At 45.9% G+C, this 19,805-nt stretch overlaps 1 protein-coding gene across 2 annotated transcripts; it reads left to right on the forward strand.

Moving 5' to 3' along the window:
• The first annotated feature begins 250 nt into the window (after positions 1 to 250).
• Positions 251 to 8,571, forward strand: ZNF668 (zinc finger protein 668). Of its 2 annotated transcripts, none has more exons than XM_045195374.2 (3): positions 251 to 823; positions 5,899 to 6,567; positions 7,126 to 8,571. In XM_045195374.2, exons 2-3 carry the CDS (start codon positions 5,921 to 5,923, stop codon positions 8,339 to 8,341), a joined length of 1,863 nt encoding a protein of 620 aa, XP_045051309.1. In that variant the 5' UTR covers positions 251 to 823; positions 5,899 to 5,920; the 3' UTR covers positions 8,342 to 8,571. The 2 variants fall into 2 exon arrangements, with proteins under 2 accessions (XP_045051309.1, XP_024416230.1); XM_024560462.3 differs by having other exon boundaries at positions 251 to 409.
• Positions 8,572 to 19,805: the final 11,234 nt, after the last annotated feature.

The raw sequence follows: 19,805 nt of genomic DNA on the forward strand, positions 1-19,805 counted from the left end.
ACTCCTCGCTGTTAAGGGAAATGCTGTGGAATGTAAGAGAATTTAGGCACTACATAGCTTGAGTATGGCCTTTCTGTCCTCTCGTCTTATAGTTCTTTGTGATCTGGCCCCAAGTTAACAACAGCCCGGTGTACACAGTAAGACTGTCCGGCGTCTCCTGTCTTTAGCACCCACAGAAACCCCCAGCAATTTATTTCTCCGCCACTTTCCGCCGGGGGTATTCTGGTAAACTTTGCTTTTCTCCTTATCCGGGGAAGCTCCCTTCCACTTCCGCCTGCCGGCCCCGCCTCCTTACCCTCCCCTTCCCGCACGCTGGGTCCTAGTGCCTGCCTCTCCCTGGCAGTGTCCGAGGCTCTGTTGGTGAGAGGAGCTGTTGCTGACGCTAAGGAGCCAGCCCAAGTCCGTTCAGGTAGGAAATACCGTCAGGAAGGCGCGGGAACCCTCGGGCGCCCCCAGGACGGACGAAATCCGAGCGAACCTATTTTCCTGTGGGTGCCGAGAGCGGATGGGGTTGGCCTGGCGCGAGCAGCGCGGGCGGGGCGGGAGGAGTGAGGCCCCGGGAGGGCGCGGGCGCGCTCCCGGCCCAGCGGGTCCTAGAACCCGCCGACTGTCCCCGCGGGCGGGCTGCTGCGGACGCCTGGACTCCGCCAGCGCAGCTGCCCGCCTCGCGCGGTGTGGGCCCGGGGGTCCTAGAGTCCTCCATGTTACGAGCTTTTGTCCCAGGCGCGTGGCCCGCCCAGCTACGGACCCGGAGCCTGCGGCCCCCTCCCCGGCCGAGGTCCTGGCCACTCCTTCCGCGGTCCTAAAGAACGCCATTTTGCAGGTCTTTGTCCAGCCCCTGCACTCGGTCCATTCATTTATTCATTCTCTCTTTCTTCCTTCACTCCTTACCACGTTTTTCCAGGGCTTATGCCAAGACGAGTCAGCTCAGAGCCCTGCCCTGCCGGGCTGTGTGGCGGGAACGCAGATACGTCTTGGTTGCGGGGAGCAAGAAGCGCAGCGTTTCTGCGACTCTTGGGCGCTCCTCAATGTGTGTGATAGGCCCTAATGCTCTTCAAACTCCCACATACCTGAGAAGCCCCATTTTACTGAGAAAACTGGGGCCTAGAGCGCCGTAGTGCCCTTACTTCTGCTAATTGCTGAGAGCACTGGGAAAGCCGGTATTTGGATGCAAAAGAGGACAGTACGTGTGGAGATGCATTTAGGTGGGGAAGTTTGAGAATTGTGGCTGGAGCTTAGGTTGCTGTAGGGAGGGGAAATTTGCTGGAGCTGAGGCTGGAAAAATAGATAAGGATTAGATTGTGAACTGACCAGACTGGGGGCCTAGGAGTTAATTAACTGTCACCTCTGCATGGTTTACAGTTCCCCATCCACCGTCTCACCAAGTCTGTGAGGCCTGTGGGTGACTGCTTGTTTAGACATGGGAAATTGAAGTGCAGTGGATAAATAGTGGCTCCTTTTTCACCTCATCCCTGCTTGCAGGGTTCTAGCCTACACTCTCTGGGAATTAAATCTCTCCATCCCTGGCGTTTAGAGCCTGTTCAGACAGCAGGACTCCATCCCTCTCCTAAGCGGTAATGAAGCAAAGACAAACCTCCCTCACTAGAGCAATTAAGCCATTGTGGGAAATAGGGGTGATATTTGGACCTTGGGAACTTGGACAGGCAGAGAAATTCAGTTACTAAATAGTTGTGGATAGACATTCTCACAAATGCTTACTGTGGGGGAGGCAGAGGCTATAGGCCTGGGTTTGAATTCCATCTCAGAGGTCGATTCTTTTCATTTGTTTTGGGGCACCAGTCACAGTTCTAGGTGTAGTGGATACAGAAGAGCCTGTCTGGCTCTTTGCTAGCTAGCATGGACTCTTGTGCTGGAGACAGAGAATTAATAATCAAGCCATAAAATGTGTAAGTGCTACCAAAGCAATAATCGTAGGGACAGAGAGTAGGAGTTTGGGAGGCAGCCCACCCGGCTTTGAATACGGGCTGTGACCATGACTACTTCATTTCTGTGTGCCTCAGTGTCCTTGTAATATGGGGAAAATAATACTATTTAACTTAGCCAATAACAAAAAAACACCTACTAGGGGCTTAAACAACAGAAATTTATTTCTCGGTGCTAGAGGCTGGGAAGTCCACGATCAACGGGCTGGCCATGTCAGTTCCTGGTGAGGACTCTTTTCCTGGCTTGTAGACAGACACCTCGCTATGTCCTCATGTGGTCTTTCTTCTGTGCAAACACACAATCAGTCTATAACAAACTTCTAGGTAGTTGTGAAGCTTAGCTTGAGTAGTGTACATAAAATTCTTAGAATGATACCTGGCCCATGGTAAGCTTGCAAGGAATGTTAACCATATGAACAGCATAAAGGAAATTAAAGAGAGAGGAGGCCCTGACTGCTGTGGCTCAGTGGGTTGAGCATAGTCCTTCAAACCAAAAAGTCACCAGTTCGATTCCCAATCAGGGCACACACCTGGGTTGCAGGCCAGGTCCCTGGTTGGGGGCTGAGGGTGTGCAATAGACAACCAATTGATATTTCTCTGACACACCTGTGTTTCCTCCCTCTCTTTCCCTCTCTCTAAAAATAAATACATTTTAAAGAGAGGGGAGGATAGGGAGTGATTAGCAGGGGCATTAAGATAGCATTAAGAAAGGTGGTCTGGAAAACCCTCTTTGAGAAAGTAACAGGGACCTGAAGTGCAAATAAAATCAAAGAGATAGCTACACAAAGATCCTTGGGGGATAGTGGTTCTGGCAGAGGGAACTGCATGCAAAGGCCCTTAAGTGGGGGGAATTTAGCTCTTTGAGGGAAAGACAGGGAGCCTGTGTGGTTGGAGCCTAGTGAGCCAGGGAAGAGGAGTGGGAGTTGAGGTAGGCAGGAGTTAGATGGTTCAGGACCTTGCTGGCCATAAAAAAGATACTGGTCTTTGTCCTGGGAGCAGTAGAAAGTCTAATGATTTGGCTAATAAGCCTTAAGTAGAAGACTGCTGGAGAGAAAGAGCCCAGCCCGGAGCGCTGAAGACTTGGGTTTGAGTCAGGGCTCCTTGACTATATTCTTGTGCAGGTTTTTTCCCTTATGGGAGCTTACTCTCACAGGGTGTAGTAAAAACACCTCCCTCCTAGATACCTGTGAAGACCCTAAAGGTATATCTTTTGTTCCTAAGTATTGAGTATTGGTTGGAATGACCCAGAGTGTGCTCACGGTAAAGATATCTGAGTCCTGCCTCACACTCCCTGGATGATTGTTCTCATGTGTGGGTTTCACAGACCTGACTTGGAGAAACACCACTGTAGGAAGTGGTGGGTGGAAGGGTCTCACTGAACTGTGAAGTGAGGAGATGATGGTGCAATTTTAGACGGACGCCTAGCCTACCTGGCCCTTTGCTCTTCATGGAGCTGGGTGCCTGCTGGGACCAACCTGGTACACCCAACTCTTCCCCTGGGAAGTGCCTTAGGAGAGATTTACCAATCCAGCTATCTGGTTTCCGGTTCACAGATAGGAAGACTGAAGCCCGCAGCTCAAAACCCAAAGGTCCAGCCCCCTGAGAGGGAAACAGACATAAAGGGTGCTGGCTCCAGGACTCAAGGCAGTTCTGCAGGGATGAGAGAAAACGAAGGTGTGACTTGAGCCGAGTCTGGCCACTGTGGGGCTGGCCCAGGCAGTAGATAAGTCTGGGAGGGCCTAGATCACTGAGCAAGGGCCTAACAACTCAAGGCAAGTTAAACACCTGGATTCAGCTCCCAGCTGCAAAATCACTAGCTGTGTGACATGGGCTGGTTATTAAGCACAATGCCATATTGCTTCGCTGGGCCTCAGTTCCCTTATCTGTGAAAGGGAATAGTTAATAATAGCACGTGTGGCATCAACATGAAGTTTAAGTGAGTTAATGTATGTAAAGAGCTTAGGCTGCTGTCCGGGCTGGTGTGGCTCAGTGGATTGAGCGCCAGCTTGCGAACTAAAAGGTCTCCTGTTTGATTCCCAGTTAGGGCATGTGCCGGGGTTGTGGTCCAGGTCCCCAGTTGGGGGCATGTGAGAGGCAACTGTTTCTCACACAATGGTGTTTCTCCCTCTCTGTCTCCTTTCCTTCCCCTCTCTCTAAAAATAAATAAATAAAATCTTAAAAAAAAAAAAAGAGCTTAGGATACTGCCTATTATTTAGCAAGTGCTCTGTAAATGTGAGTTACCATATTTTATTAAAGAGAAACTTTATCAGTCAGACTGTCCAAAGATGGTCTGGAAGGGAGGTAGTGAGTGCCTCATCCAGAGATAGGGAGGGATGCCCTAGAAGCTCTAGGGGTAATTCAAGCCTTGGAGAAAGTTGGCCCTTAAGCCCTTTAACTCACTTTCCAGCCTCAGGATTTAGTGGGAAAGGTGAAAAAAACAAGCTGAGGATGGAACAGAGATATGTGGCATTGTGGCCAAAAATCCAAACGGGAGATGCAGGAAGATCTTCCTGAGGGAAGTGGGGCTCAAAGGAAGGATTGGTGGGATTTGTAACAGCCAGGAAGGACCTGGGAACTTACATCGTGTGATGGAAGCCATGGAAAGTTCTTGAGTGTCACTTGGTACTTTAAGGAGAATATGCTGGCTGCCAGTGCACACTAGATTATATGTGTAGGGGTGGGGGCCTGCAGTAGATCCACCAGGCAGAAGGATACTGACTCTAAAGATGCAGTCTCTGCTGGTCACTCACGGGGCTCCAGTGTCCTCCCTGGATCATAACTTAGAAACCACCAACCCCTGAGGTGTACAGATGGGGAAACAGGCTTAGAAAGGAGCAGGAGAACTCAGGCTTCCTACCTCCCAGTCTAGCTTCTGGGCACACCAGGCTTCCCTCCCTTCTCTATAGCATATCTTCACCCCCACCCAGACCACCCCAGCAGCTGCTGCTGAGCACTCCTTAAGTGGATGTGCCATAATCCTCTTCCCTTCATCCCGGGGTGGGGTGGGGATGGGGGTGGGGGTATGAGCTGGTGTTAGGACTAATACAGCTGCTAATCCTATTTCCTTCCAGCCATGATCCACAAGAACAGCTGTGTGGAGGGTGTTTGAGCTCTGAACTGAGAATGAAGGGGCCCCCACTAGAGTGTGTGTTTCAGGACAGCTGGCTAGGTCAGAATCATTGATTATGACTCGGAGGCTTCTAACTGCTAGCAGTGGTTCAAACTGCCTTGAGAGTGACTGAGCTTCCCGTTACAAGAGCTATTGGGAGCAGGAGCCCACAATGATTCCAGGGCAGAGGGTGGACCAAGATTCCTGTCTGGGGTGGAGTTCCTTACAGCTGTGCAAGGCCAGAAATCTGTGTGAACAGTTGCTGCCTCTGAAAGCTAACCAACCACAGGGGGAAAACAAAATAAATATGCTGGGGACCTATCACTTCCAGACAGATGGTGCCGATCACCATATTTAGTCCACTGGTTCTACCGTCCTCTGGACCCACCTCTGTCTTCCCTGGGCACTTAGAGACCTTCAGGCCAGACCCACATCTGGGTACCTCTATTCTGCAGCCTTGCATAGGACCCTGGATCCTGGCACAAGCCCTAGATGCTGAGCTGAAGAAGGAAGATGGTGAGATGGATGGAACCAGGGCCTTCTAGGAATGCCACAGGGTCTGGAAAAGTTCAGGCTGTGGAGGGAAGTGCAGGTGGACATTTTGATGACCCCAACTTCCTCCCTTAGCCCCTCTGAAGTCACCCAGTCCAACTCCTTTCATCAGAGAACAGAGCAGAGAGGAAACTTGAGCAGAATGTCAGAGCCAGGAATGAAAGGAAGGATGTGGAGTGGGAAATGCAGATAAGTTAGGATCCTACTGAGGCCCTACGAAGGGCTTCATGAGGGGAGAGTCCTTGGAGAATGGCAAAGGAATATGGCTTCTGTCTAACTTTGTTCTCTTGCAGAGGAGCTTTGCGCATTGAGACCATGGAGGTGGAGTCTGCAGAGGCCCGGTCCACAGGTCCCGGCTACAAGCGATCTGGCCGCCGCTACAAGTGCCTGTCTTGTACCAAGACATTTCCAAATGCGCCCAGGGCAGCGCGCCACGCTGCCACACATGGGCCTGTAGACTGTGTAGAAGAGGTGGCAGAGGTGAAGCTGAAGCCAGAGACAGAACCTAAAGCAGAGGATGCCAGTGGGGACAAAGTGTCAGGTGCAGCGGCTAAGCCTCGGCCTTATGCATGCCCGCTGTGCCCCAAGGCCTACAAAACAGCACCCGAGCTGCGCAGTCATGGACGCAGCCACACAGGCGAAAAGCCCTTCCCTTGCCCGGAGTGTGGCCGCCGCTTCATGCAGCCTGTGTGTCTGCGCGTTCACCTGGCCTCGCACGCTGGTGAGCTGCCCTTCCGCTGCGCGCATTGCCCCAAAGCCTATGGCGCGCTCTCCAAGCTCAAGATCCATCAGCGTGGTCACACGGGTGAGCGGCCCTACACCTGCGCGGACTGTGGCAAGAGCTTTGCCGACCCTTCCGTTTTTCGCAAGCACCGGCGCACACATGCTGGCCTGCGGCCCTATGGCTGTGAGCGCTGCGGCAAGGCCTATGCTGAGCTCAAGGACCTGCGCAACCATGAGCGGTGAGGGCGCTTGAAGGGTTAGGAAGAACAGGTCAGTGGGGTGGAGGTGGGACAACAGTGGCTGCTATATTACCAGAGCGGCCTAGGCTTGGGTCTTAAGGAGCGGAATGAGCCAATAGGAAGGTAAGCAGGGTGGAGCTATGGGTAGTGAGTAGTGTGTAAGTGGGGGAAGCTGGTGATCCTGGTTGGTTGGTGGCTTGATGGGGTGGGGCAGACTGGTTCGGGATGGCGCCCATGTAAGTGGGATCTGATTGGCCAGGGTTCCTGGACAGCAGGAAAGGGTCAGGGCTTGAAGTTGGACTACTCAGAGTGGAGCACAGGAAGTGTGAGTGGGGCCTGATATGTCTTAAGTCTTTGGAGAGCAGAAAGGGGTCTTTTCTGGAATCTAGACGCCCAGCCTGAAGGTTTCTTACTCTGGGGTACAGCTCTGTGGCTCTTAAGGGATTGGGCCAAGGCCTCCAGGATGTTAAGGCCGCCTAACTTAACAGTGCAGACAGGCAGCAGGGGTCAGGTGATGGGCCTGTCACCTTCATGCTGGGTTCCCCCACACTCCTACAGGTCCCACACTGGTGAGCGCCCCTTCCTCTGCTCAGAGTGCGGGAAAAGCTTCTCCCGTTCATCCTCGCTCACGTGCCACCAGCGGATCCATGCGGCACAGAAGCCCTATCGCTGCCCAGCCTGTGGCAAGGGCTTCACACAGCTCAGCTCCTACCAGAGCCATGAGCGCACTCACTCCGGTGAAAAGCCCTTTCTGTGCCCACGCTGCGGCCGCATGTTCTCTGACCCCTCGAGCTTCCGGCGCCACCAACGGGCACACGAGGGCGTGAAGCCTTACCGCTGTGAGAAGTGTGGCAAAGACTTCCGGCAGCCAGCGGATCTGGCCATGCACCGGCGGGTACACACCGGCGACCGGCCGTTCAAGTGCCTGCAGTGTGACAAGACGTTCGTGGCTTCCTGGGACCTCAAACGTCACGCGTTAGTGCACTCAGGCCAGAGGCCCTTCCGTTGTGAGGAGTGCGGGCGAGCCTTTGCTGAGAGAGCCAGTCTCACTAAGCACAGCCGGGTGCATTCGGGTGAGCGCCCCTTCCATTGTAACGCCTGTGGAAAATCCTTTGTGGTATCGTCAAGCCTGAGGAAGCACGAGCGGACCCATCGAAATAGCGAGGCCACAGGGGCTCCCCCACAACAGGAGCTGGTAGTGGGGCTAGCTCTACCAGTCAGCATGGCAGGCGAGGGCTCAGTGGCCCCAGCAGCAGGTGCAGGGCTAGCGGATCCTCCAGCAGGGCTGCTAGGGCTGCCCCCGGAATCAGGCGGTGTGATGGCCACCCAGTGGCAAGTGGTAGGCATGACGGTGGAGCATGTGGAGTGCCAAGATGCTGGGGTTGGGGAGGCTCCTCCTGGTCCCTTGGAGGGGACAGGTGAGGTGGGGGGTGAGGAGGTTGATGAGAAGCCACCACAGTTTGTGTGCCGGGAGTGCAAGGAGACGTTCTCCACTCTGACGTTACTGCGACGGCATGAGCGCTCACACCCAGAGCTCCGGCCCTTCCCCTGTACCCAGTGCGGCAAGAGCTTTTCGGACCGGGCTGGTCTACGCAAGCACAGCCGTACACACAGCTCTGTGCGCCCCTACACCTGCCCCCACTGCCCCAAGGCCTTCTTGAGTGCCAGTGACCTACGCAAGCACGAACGCACGCACCCTGTGCCTATCAGCACCCCCACACCCCTTGAGCCCCTTGTGGCTTTGCTAGGAATGCCTGAAGAGGGGCCAGCCTGAGGCCCATTCCCCTTTGAACTTCTAGAAGCTCAGCCCCTGATAGGGTGCCTCCTGAACCTCCCTTGGCCCCAGCTTACTCTTTAGACTCCAGATCCCTGTCCCACTCCCCCCGCCCATCGCTCGGTTGCCAGCTTACCTTCCCGACAAAAAGTTCTGGAGCAGTGGGAGCTGGCACCCACTGTTGAGAGACAAGGTTCTCTGAGTAATACTCATTAAAGCATTCGCTTTGACACTGGGTTGTCTTCTGTGTTGTGGTTGGGGGCAAGGGAGGGAGTGTGGGCATCAGATAAGGTTCATTGGAGACCCCCCAGATTGACAGATTAGAAACTAGAACAGTCTTTGGGTACTTTTTCTTTTTGTTCTGTTTTCTTTTTTTAATTATATTTCATTGATTATGCTATTGGGTGCATTTTTTTCAAACTATGTTTCAGAATATCTTGTGATAGGGTTTCATGATCAATTAAGTACAGGCAATTCCCTGTGCCTTTCTTGTGGGTTCTTGATTAAAGGTGTATTAAAGTCATTCATAAGTCCCGCAACAAACAAATCTATTTAGCTTTGTTTATCCCATACTTATTTAAGTATGGAGACTTTTTTATTGAGTAGTTCTGCTTCTGTCCTTTTACAGAGAATAAACTGAGACCCAAAATTAGTATACGACCTCCAAAAAACTGGAATTACCTTCTGGAGGGCGGGCCCCTTGTAGTACAGGCTTTTCCCACTAGGTGAGTGTTCTAGGAACCCATCTGTATCAGTGTAGCAGCTGGTGGTGTTGTGAGAGGCTGCCTTCAGCATCAGTGAAATTTTTTTTGAAGACTCTCAACCCTTTGCCCATTTCATGGTAGGTAATTTGGGAGCACACCTGCCCACACCCTGTCCTCCCTATTCACCCCATCTCACTCTAAGCAATTTTTTTTTTTCGTTTCCCGGATGAAAAATGTCCTCAAAGGGAAACATTTTGCTGATGGGGAAGAGGTGAAACAAGAAACAGCATGAGCACTAAAAGGCATCAAAATCAACGAGTTCAAAAACGTTTTGAGCAGTGGAAAAAAGGTCTCAATATGTGTATTGCATCAAATGGAGAGCGCTCTCAAGGTGACTAAAATTTAAATGTAAGAATAAATACAATTCTTTATAAATAAATTTGGGTTTTGGGGGCTGCCCCCTCGTATTTCCTATCTACTGCAGTAACAAGTTCGAAGATATACTTGAAAAAGGTGTCCCATTCACAATAACAAAACCCATGAACTACAAAATGTAAACCTCATAAGAAATATGCAGAATTTACATGAAGAAAATGATCTCTGTATCCTGAAGAATATAAGACCTAACTAAATGGAGACATATACCATGTATCTAAATGGAAAGACATTATTAAAAGCTGTTGATTCTCCCAGCTTCATATTTAAATTCATTGCCACCCAAAAAGGATTTTTTAACAGAACTTGTAAACCCAAAGTTCCTATACAATACATTTTTAAAAGACATAGGTAATCAGACACCAAAGCACTGGAGGAAAAACAGGATATTTTGGCACAAAATGAATCAGTGGTGTGGGGGAGAGGGTTCAGAAAGAGCCCCAACTACATCAGGGAAGTTAGTTTGTGATAAATATGGTTATTCAAGTCAGTTGGAAAAGGATAGGCTGTTAAGTAGCTTTACAGTTATATCTGTACTCTAAAAGGTTACATACACATCTTTTAAAGTAATTTTTTAAACACCAAAGTGAAAAAATAAGGCCTCACACTTAGTGTAAATTGGTACGGCCTCTTGGGAAGGTGATTTGATTACATTTATCAAAAAGTGAAATGGACATACCCTTTGGCTCGGCAAACATACCTCAAAGAATCTACACCTCAAATTTTTTCCCACTTAAATGGTAAAATTGAAGATAATGTTTGTTTGTTTTTTTAATTTTTATTGTTATTCAATTACAGTTGTATACCTTTTCTCCCCTTCCCACCCCCCCCACCCCAGCTGAACCCACCTCCCTCCCGAAGATAATGTTTAATACAGCAAAAATTTGTGATACTGGGAACACCCCAAATGTCCATTAGCAAAGGACTACAGTTAGCCACTATAAAGTACATAATGCAGCCATTTAAAAAATGAGACCAATCTATATTGTTGAACAATATCCAAAATATAGGTCAAGTGAAATAAAAGTGCAAAGCAGTGTGGTTAGTATGTTCCTATTTGGACCACATTATGCATAAGTGCTCAAATTACTATAGAATATTTCTAAACAATACTTAAGAACTGATTCTGAACTATAAATTCCAACCACTAGGGCTTTCCCCATTTATAAGCCAAAACAAAGCCAAAGGTCAGAATGGACCAGATCCTCTTTTCCATGCCTTTTTATTTCTAGACTTGGGGGTTACCAAGTTGGCAGCTTCAGGACATAAGTGTGTGGCCTGTCTCCAGACTCATGCGCCAGTCAAGAGGGACTTTGCAGCAGCTGGCCCTAGCCCAGGACTGGTATAACAGGCAGCACCAGGAGCATGAGTAGTAGGAATTCCCTTGATGTTAGGGGCCTGGACAGCATTGTCATGCCCAGGCTTTGGAACAGGCCCTCATTCCTGTTCTCCATAGCAGAATAAGGGGAACATGTAGCAACAGCAGGTGCCAGGGTGTCATGGCTGCAGGACGAAGGTACCTGTTGGGCCAAGAATACTCACTACCCATCCCCATACCTGCAGAGCAGGCCAACACTGACATCAGGTCTCCTGCCTCTTCAGGCTGAGACCAAAGTCTGAAAGAAAGGGTCCAAGAAAGAAGCAGACCAAACTGGGGGTTGCAATAGGGGGACTTTGGTTACTACTGACTTGGTTTGTGACCATGAGCAAGAAATTGATACAGCCCTGGCTGGTGTAGCTCAGTGGATTGAGTGCGGGCTTTGAACCAAAGGGTCACTGGTTCAATTCCCAGCCAGGGCACATGCCTGGGTTGTGGACCAGGTCCCCAGTGGGGGCCACATGAGAGGCAACCATACATTGATATTTCTCTCCCTCTCCTTCTCCTTCCCTTCCCCTCTCTCTAAAAATAAATAAAATCTTTAAAAAAAGAAATTCATACAAAGATTCCATATACACTAATCAACAGATGTACTTGGGTATTTACAATGATGGAAAAAGTGAGTCCTGTGGATGTTTGGAAGGGACCCACAATTCTGGCTCCCTTTCTGAGCCCAGCAGCCCACTCATTCCTTCACCTTCTCTGACACTTCAGGCATCCCATACCCCAGAGGACTCAAACAAGTTGACTTTTTAAAAAGTTAACAGCTACATTAAGATGTACTTCATATACCATATGCTTAATACGTCTGAAGTGTACAATTTGATGGGTTTTAGTACAATCACAGGGTTATGCAACCATCACAATCTAATTTTAGGATATTTTTATCTCCCTAAAAGAAACTCCATACCCATTAGCTGTCAATGCCTATTGATCTTCCCCTGCCCCCCAACGCCTTTCCCTCAGCCCTAGTCAACCACTAATCTTATCTGTCTCTATGGATTTGTCTATTGTGGACATTTCATGTAGGGATCATGCAACATCTAGTCTTTTGTTACTTGCTTCTTAATATTCTTACCATAACTTTCTCAAGGTTTATTCATGTTGTAGATTGATTAGTATGTCATTCCTTTTTATTACCAAATAATATTCCATTTTATGGGTATACCACTCTAGTTTATCCATTTATTAGTGATGGGCATTTGGGTTTCCATTTTTGTCTATTGTGAATAATGCTATGAACATTCATGCACAAGATTTTGTGTGGATGTGTTTTTCAGTTCTCTGTGTATATATATAGGAGTGGAAATGCTGGGTCATAGGTAACTATTGTTTAACTGTTTGAGGAATTGTCGGACTGTTTTCTAAAGTGGCTGCACCATCTTACATTCCCGCCAACAGGGTATGAATGCTTGAATTTCTCCATGTCTTCACCAACAGTGTTGCTATCTGTCTTTTTTATTATAGCCATCCTAATGGGTGTGAATTTATGGTTTTAATTTGCCTTTCCCTGATGACAAGTGTTATTGAACATCTTTTCATATGCTTATTGGCTGTTGGTATATCATCTTTGAGTAAATGTCTATTCAAGTCCTTTGCCTGTGTTTTGTGTTCTTTAACTTTTTGCTGTTGTATATTAAGAATTTCAGATACACGTTCCTTGTGATTTGCAACAGTTCTCTCCCATTGTGTGGGTTGTCCTTTCACTTTCTTCATGGTGTCTTTTGAAGCAAAAAAAATTTTTAATTTTGATGATGCCCAATGTATCTATTTTTTTTTCTTTTGTTGCTTGTGCTTTGACAGCCATATCTAAGAAATCATTTCCTAATCCAAGGTCATGAAGATTTGTGCCTATGTTTTCATCTAAGAGTTTTATAAACTTGCAAGTTTAAAAATTATAAACTTTTAAATAAACTATAAATGGTTGATGACTAAAAGCTCTTAGATTTAAGTCTTTGATCCATTGGAGTTAGTTTTTGTATGTGGTTTGTGATAGGGAGTCCAACTTTTACATGTGAATATTTAGCGGTCCCTGAACCAGTGGTTGAAAAGACTTTTTTCTCCATTGAATTGTCTTGACACCCATGTTGGAAATAAACTAACTGTAAATATGAGGGTTTATTTCTGGACTCTCAATTTTCTGGACTCTCAATTCTGGACCCTGGATGTACCTATATATCTTTATTTACGCCAGTACCACATTGTTTCTCTTACTGTAGCTTTGTAGTAAAATTTAAAATCAGGACTTGTGAGTCCTTTATCTTGTTCTTCTATTTCAAGATTATTTTTGTTTTTCTGGATCTCTGGCATTTCCATATGAATTGTAGGATTAGCTTGTCAACATTTGCAAAAAAATGAAACACAAAAGAAAAAGAAGATTCCTTAAAAAAAAAAGCTCTAAAAAGGGGGGTTTTTATAGGGATTGCATTGAATCTATAGAATAGTTTGAGGAATATTACTATTTTAATTATATTAAATCTTCTGACCTATGAACATGGGATGTTTTAAATTTTTATTTAGACTTTTAATTTCAACAGTGTTTTATAATTTTCAATTCTTTTGTTAAATTTATATCTAAGTATTTTATTCTCTTTTTGTTGCTATTGTAAATGGAATTGTTTTCTTGTATCATTTGTGGATTGTTCATTGCTGGTGATGAGAAATACAACAGATTTTTGTATGCTTTTGTATTCTGCAACCTTACTGAACTAGTTTACCAGCTCTAATAGTTTGTGATTGTGTATTGCTAAGGATTTCCTTAGCAATACAAGGATATACAAGATCATGTCATTGGTAAATAGAGATAATTTGCTTCTTTTCCAGTATGGATGACTTTTATTTCCTTTTCTTGCCTATTGCCCAGGCCAGAACTTTCAGTACAATTCTAAATAGAAGTGGTGGGAGCAGACATCCTGATCTCAGGGGCAAAACATCCAGTCTTTCATCATTTAAGTATGATGTTAGCTGTGAAATTTTCTTAGATGCTCTTTGATAATTAGCAAGTTAGGGGTGTTCCCTTTTATTCCTAGTTTCTTAAGTTTTTAGAAAAGATTATTATGAAAAAGTGTTGGATTCTGTCAAATATATTTTTTGTGTCTCTTGAGATAATCATATTTTTGTTCTTTATTTTATTTTCTGTATTACATTATGGATTTTGGATGTTAAACCAACCTTGCATTCCTGAGATAACTCCCACTTGGTCATGCTGTGTAAACATTTTTATATATTGCTGAATTTGGTTTGCCAAGGAAAACAGAATTTTGTTGAGGATTTTTACATCTGTATTCATATGAAATAGTGCTTTGTAGTTTTTCTTGTGATATATTTGTGCAGTTTTGTTATCCGGATAATGCCTAGACAGTCTGACTTCCAGATCTCACTTTTCTTCTCCGACTTCCTTTATTTCCCTGGCTGTCCATCAGGACTCTCCCAGGCAGTAGTTTGCAAAATCATAGGCCCTGCTGTTGGGGCAATAGTTGGCATCACACCTCAGTCTATACTGTGGACTGCAGTCATCATCCCCTCCCCAGCCAAATGGCTGGATAAAGTGTGGAGTTCCTCACAGGAGAATGCTATAGAACCAGGGCTGAGGTGGATATAGGGCAAGGCAGCAGGCTTTGTAGGGGTGGCAGTCATTCTGGATTCAACAGGAATTCATTCTCAATACATTCCCACAGTCCACTCTCAACAGAAATCCCTACCCTTCAGCTTGCCTTCCTTTCAGTCCTTACCCCAGCTCTGATCTCATCTCTAATTTACTCCTTCTACTCAGCAGGCTCCACCCACGCTGGCTTTCTGTTTGTTTCTTCCCAGTCTTGTGGCCTTTGCACTTGCTCTTGCTTGGAACTGGAACCCAGAGCCCTAGATTTGCCATGATGCTCTTTCTCTTTCAAATCTCAGCTCAAATCTTACTGTATGGGATTTCTACTGCTGCATGATAAATGACCACAAACTTAGCATCTTAAAAACAACACCCATTTATTATCTTATAGTTCTGTAGGTCAGAAGTGCAGACTGATTCAGCTTGGTCCCCTTCTTAGGATCTTACAAGGCTAAAATCAAAGTCTTGGCCAGCCTGATTTCTATTCTGGAGCCTCTGGTGTAGAATTCACTTCCAGACTCATACAGGTTATTACTGAATTCAGTTCCATTTGGCTATAGGACTGAAATCCCCAATTCTTTGCTGGCTGTCAGCCATAAGTTGGTCTCAGCTTCTAGAAGCCATCTACATTCCTTGATGTAGGCCACTCCTCCTGGAGGCCACTCCATCTTCAAAATCGGCAATAGCACAGCAAATCCTCCTGCTTCAAATTTCTCTGATTTGTTCTGTCTTCCTCTTCTATTACTAGCTGGAGAAACTTACCTGTGTTTAAGAGCTTCTGTTAGCCCTGGTTGGTGTGGCTCAGTAGATTGAGCACTGGCCTGCAAGCCAAAGGGTCACCGGTTCAATTCCTGGTCAGGGCACATGGCAGGGCCTCAGTTGGAAACATGCCAGAGGCAGCTGATAGATCTATGTATCTCTTCGCACATAGATGTTTCTCTTTCTCCCGATCTCTCTGAAAATAAATAAATAAATAAAATCTAAAAAAGAGAGAGAATTTATATTAATTACACTGAGTCTACCTGAATAATTGAGAATAATCTGCCCATTTTAAGGTCAACTGATTACTAAACTTAATTACATCTACCAAATTCTTTTTGCCGTGTAAAGTAACATATTCATAGAGATTAGGGCATGGGATCTTTGGGGGCTGTTTTTCTCCTTACTGTAGTTTATCCTCCAGTCCTCAAAAATTCACATCTGTCCCATATGCAAAGTACATTCACTTCTTTTCAAGGTCCCTAAAAGTCTCATCCCATTACAGCATCAAATCAGTCCAAAAATCTCATAAATCTCATCAAACCAAAAGTCCCAAATCTTATTATATAAATCAGATGCAAATGAGGCTCTGGGTTTAACCCCTCCTGGAGCACAATTCTCATCTGTGGACCTGTGAAACTGAAGAAACATGTCATGCTCTCCCAACATGCAATAGTGCAACAGGCACAGAATAATGGTTACAGACATTCTGGTTCAAAAAGGGGTGAAATGGAAGGTAAAAAGGAGTCAGTGGTCCAAAGCAATTTCAAAATCCAGCTGTGTAAATTCCCTTAGGTTTTCAGTCCTAGAAATAATCCTCTATGGCTCTGTTCTGCTCTCTGAGCTCTCAGTTCTACCCTTTGGGTCAGTCACCTTGCCTAAGAAGACATTCCTGAATACTAATTAAAACAACTATCTTTGCCCTGGCCAGGTAGTTCCGTTGGTTAGAGCATCACCACGATACACCAAGGTTGCAGATTTGATCCATGGTGAGGGCACGTACAAGAATTAACTGATGAATGTATAACTAAGTGGAATGACAGATCGATGTCTCTCTCTCTCCTTCCCCATCCCTCAAATCAATAAATAAAAATTAAAAACATTAAAATAAAACAGCCATCTCCAACCCTTTGTCATTTTTTGTCACATCACGCTACTTAATTTTTTAATAACATATGTTGACCTGGCTGGTGTGGCCCAGTTGGTTGGAGCATTGTCCTGTAAACTGAAAGGTCGTGGGTTGAATTCCAGGTCAGGGCACATGCCCAGATTGTGGTTTCTATCCCTAGTTGCGGTGAGAGGCAACTGATCAATGTTTCTTTCACATTGATGTCTCTCTCTCTCTCTCTCTCTCTCTCTCTCTCTCTCTCTCTCTCCCTTTCTCTCTCTCTGGAATCAAATATAAATATATATTTTATATATATTACATATATAATATATATATTTATGGTTATGGCTTTGGAATATCTTAGCTATTTCTTTACTTATCCTTTCCACCACAACATATACCCATGAAAGCAGAGAACTTGTCTGTATTTTTACCATGTATTACTCCAGCACCTGCCATCATGCCTGGAACATGTCTTACTCTATAAATATTTTATGAATAAATTAATGAATTAATTAAATGTAGAATGGGGTGGCATGGTAGGTTGAAAAATGGCCCCCTACATATGTATATGTCCTAATTTCTAGAACCTGAGAATGTTGCCTTCTATGGCAAAAGGGACTTTGGAGATATGATTAAGGTAAGGATCTTGAGACGGGAGATTATCTTGGAGTGTCTGGATGGGCCCAAGGTAGTCACATAAGAAGGGGACAGAAAGATCAGTCAGAGGAGAGGGTGATGTGATGATGGAAGCAGACATGAAAGGATGTGCTTTGAAATGTAGGATAGGGCAACTAGCCAAGGAATACAGGCATCCATTAGAAGCTGAAAAGTTTAAGCAAATGGTTCTTTCCAAAAGGAACCAGTCCTACCAGATCCTTGACTTTAGCCCAGTGGAAGTAATTTTGGATTTCTGACCTCCAGAACTCTAAAAGAATAAATGTGTGTTGTTTTAAGCCACTAAGTTTGTGGCATTTTTGTGACAGCAGTAATAGGAAACCAATCCAGTTGCGTTGGGTTAACATTCATAGCATGTAGCTGCAACTGCTTGCAGCTCCCCAATATTTATTCTTCCAGAGTGGGACTGCTTCCTGGGAATAGATCTCTAGCTCTCCTAGAATTTTAATCTGGGCAAAAACCTGCCCGGGGTAAAGATTATATCTCTCATCATCCCTTTCAGGTGGATGTGGACTACATTCTGGCCAATAGAATTAGAGCAAAAGAGCAAAAATTATCTGCACAACTACTACAATTAAGGGAAAAGGGCAAGCATCCCCTTCATTTCTGCTTCACAGGGGTTTGACCGTGGAAGTGGTGATGGACCATCTTAGGCCATGCAGGTGAGGGCAATACCCCAGGGATGGAACAGCAAGATAAAGTAATTACATTATTCATGGGTCCTAATGGCTTTATGCAAAGACCACCATATAATCTTGGGCTTTAAATTTTTTTTTAACTTATTGATTTTAGAGAGAGGAATGGGGAGAGAGAGAAACATCAATTTGTTGTTCCATTCCGCTTATGCATTCATTGGGTGATTCTTTTTGTTTGTTTGGGTGGTTGATTCTTTTATGTGCCCTGACTGGGGATGGAGCCCGCAACCTTGGCACATCAGGATGACACTCTAACCAACTGAGCTATGCAGTCAGGGCTAACTTGGACTTTTCTGTAACAGAAAAATAAACTTCTATGTTGTTTAAGCCATGATTAGTTTGGTTTCTGTTTCATGTAGCTGTACCCACACATTAACTAATGCAGAATTTCCAATTACTATCCATCCTTTATTTTTCATTTTTTAAAAATATTTTATTAATTTACTTTTAGAGAGAGAGGAAGAGAGGGAGAGAAACATCAATATACAAGAGATACATTGATTTGTTGTCTCCCGCACACCCCCAATGGGGGACCTGGCCTGCAACCCAGGCATGTGCCATGAGCGGGAACTGAACCCTTTGGTTCGCAGGCCGGCACTCAATCCACAGACTCACACCAACAGGGGTATTATCTATCCTTTATATTGGGGCTTCTTGGAAGGGTGGACATGCGTGCAATTAAGGCAAGTTTGGGCTGTACTTTTGATCTCTTTTTTCCTTTTGGGCAATTCCTTTGTAATGATGCCATTGTGGTCTTAGGATGTATGTGAAATTGACATTTGCTAGGCATCAACTTGGTGCTAAGAGTTCTTGGGTCCCATCCCCCTCGTAGATGTTTTTCTAGTTTTCATGAGCAGCTACCACTAATTGCCAAGAACGAGCAAGAAGCAAGAATGCTCGCTGAACCTGAGGGTAAATATTTCTGAATAGAAAGCAAAGGCTCAGAACTCACAGTGGCACCACAGCTCGTTATGATATACCAACTGTCATGGTGATAGGAAAGGAGAAATGAATAGATAGCTTCTGCAATATAGAGGAAGGCGGGGGGGGTTGTTTTGTTTTTACTATTTTGGAATCCATTTATATTGTCAGCATCACTTTACTCTAGGCTTCACCCAGCCCCACACTAGCCTCTAGGACTGCATCAAACCATCTGAACACTAATGGCTTCCTTGGGCCAAGTGTAGCTGTCCAATGTAAAGGAGTCATAGTCTAGAGTGTAGACCAGGGATCTTACAAAAGCTTCCCTGTCCTTGGGCTCTAGGTAGTAGGAGGCCAGGTTGTGTTTGTATGCAAAGTTAAGAACTTTGATGACACTCTGGCTGGGTGTCTTGGTTGGAGCATTGTCCCATGCACCAAAAGGTTGTAGCTTCAATTCCTGGCCAGGGCACATACCTAGGCTGTGGGTTCAATACCCAGTTGGGGTGTGTACAGAAGGCATCCAATTGATGTTTCTCATGTTCATCTCTCTCTCTCTCTGTCTCTCATCAATAAAAACATATCCTTGGGTGAGGATTTTAAAAAAAGGAACTTAAATGGCAATTCTGAGACATGTCTCAGATGGTGGTAGGTGGTGGGTATAGTCTCCCCTGGGACAGGTGCTGCTCAGTGACCTCCTAGGAAATTTCCTCTGCTGTCAGGAGGAAGATCTCATCTGGGATGTGCCGGATTGTGCTGGCGGTGACTCCTAGAGCCACTCCAGGGAACAAATAGGCATTGTTTCCCTGCCCTGGAATGAAGGTCCTGCCGTCTTCCAGAGTCACACTCTCATAAGGACTTCACTGACAAAGAGCCCTTGGCACTCTTCAGCCATGTACTTGGCCTTGCTGGTGGGTTTCTCAGGGCAAAGATGATAGGGCCCTTGTTGGAGGGAGCTTTTATCACTCAGCTATAATCAAGTTATATGGCAGTAACAACCACCCCAGAATCTCAGTGGCTCACAATAACACATTTGTGTTTCTCAGTCATAACCCATGTTGTCCATGGGATAGCTCTGTGCTGCATCATCTCCATTCCAGAATCCAGTCTGGAGAAACAGTCTGAATCTGGAATGTTCACTCTCAAGATATAGGAGGGAGGAAAAGTGGCAGACCCCACAATGGCTCT

This window comes from Desmodus rotundus, chromosome 1 (assembly GCF_022682495.2).
Source record: "Desmodus rotundus isolate HL8 chromosome 1, HLdesRot8A.1, whole genome shotgun sequence".
In the NCBI taxonomy this organism is placed as follows: Eukaryota; Metazoa; Chordata; class Mammalia; order Chiroptera; family Phyllostomidae; genus Desmodus; species Desmodus rotundus.